Raw genomic sequence first — 1,040 nt, 5'->3', positions numbered from 1 at the left:
CCTAGGTGGGGTTGAATAGCCAAAGCCTAGAGGGACATGGCTCCAGCAGGGCCACCTTGGGGGATGGAGGAGGAGTGAGGGGCAGAGTGAAGGAGTGAGGGGAGGGCGGAGGTGATGAAGTGGCTGGTGTCTTAATGGGGGGTTACAGAGCTGTGCTCAGGCTCCAAGGGGTCCATGCTGATGGAGCTGACAGGCTGTGCCCGCAGGAGGCCTACGAGTCCGTGGTGGAGTACTTCGGAGAGAACTCCAAGACCACGTCGCCCTCCATGTTCTTTTCCCTCTTTAGCCGCTTCATCAAGGCCTACAAGGTATGTGTCTGGTGGGCAGGCTGGGACCACTGCAGCCTCTCCACTTGGGTGGTGGGAGGGGCAGGGGCTGCTTCTGTCTGAGGAGCAGGTTAGGTGAGAGCGGTTTTTGTTCATGGAGACCCATCTCGGCCCCTCAGAAAGCTGAGCAGGAGGTGGAACAGTGGAAAAAAGAAGCAGCTGCCCAGGAGGCAGGCGCCGACATGCCGGGCAGAGGGGAGCCCCCAGCACCCAAGGTAGGCTGCTGCCTCTGAGTTTGGTCCTGGAGGTAGGTGGACCCTACCTCCCAGACCCTTGTCCTGGGCACCGCATCCCAAAGATCTGGCCCTCCTCCACACTTTTTACTAACAGACCCTGCCCAAGGCGAGGACAGCGTTCCAGTAGCCTGATATGGGAATGGGTTCCTTCTACTCAAGCCAGCAGTGAGGGCTTGCTGTGGGGGACCAGACAGATGGAGTTTGGTGGTGTGGGGGAGGGGATCCCAGAGCTGGAGCTGCATACCCTTCCCCTCCTCCTAGTCCCCACCCAAGATTCGTCGGCAGCAGATGGACCTCATCTCTGAGCTGAAACGGAAGCAGCAGAAGGAGCCACTCATCTATGAGAGTGACCGTGATGGGGCCATTGAAGATATCATCACAGGTGAGGGCTCGGCCAGGCCTGTCCTGTCCTCAGTCTGTCCTTCTGTGCTGTCCTTCATCCACGCTGCCTCCTCCCTGGGGGGTCTGGCTGCCTCAC

At 59.6% G+C, this 1,040-nt stretch overlaps 1 protein-coding gene across 1 annotated transcript; it reads left to right on the top strand.

The window, feature by feature from the left end:
• Positions 1-85: 85 nt before the first annotated feature.
• LOC105310600 (formin-like protein 1) lies at positions 86-1,030 on the top strand (the record flags this gene model as incomplete). Its single annotated transcript, XM_011386756.2, has 3 exons — positions 86-308; positions 446-541; positions 824-1,030. Coding segments are annotated over exons 1-3 (477 nt in total), but the record flags the coding sequence as incomplete, so codon positions are not given.
• Positions 1,031-1,040: the final 10 nt, after the last annotated feature.

The sequence above is a fragment of the Pteropus vampyrus genome, unplaced genomic scaffold, assembly GCF_000151845.1.
Source record: "Pteropus vampyrus isolate Shadow unplaced genomic scaffold, Pvam_2.0 Scaffold6911, whole genome shotgun sequence".
Lineage (NCBI taxonomy): Eukaryota > Metazoa > Chordata > Mammalia > Chiroptera > Pteropodidae > Pteropus > Pteropus vampyrus.
Note: the sequence above shows the minus strand (reverse complement) of the source record. Positions and strands in the feature narration are given on the sequence as shown.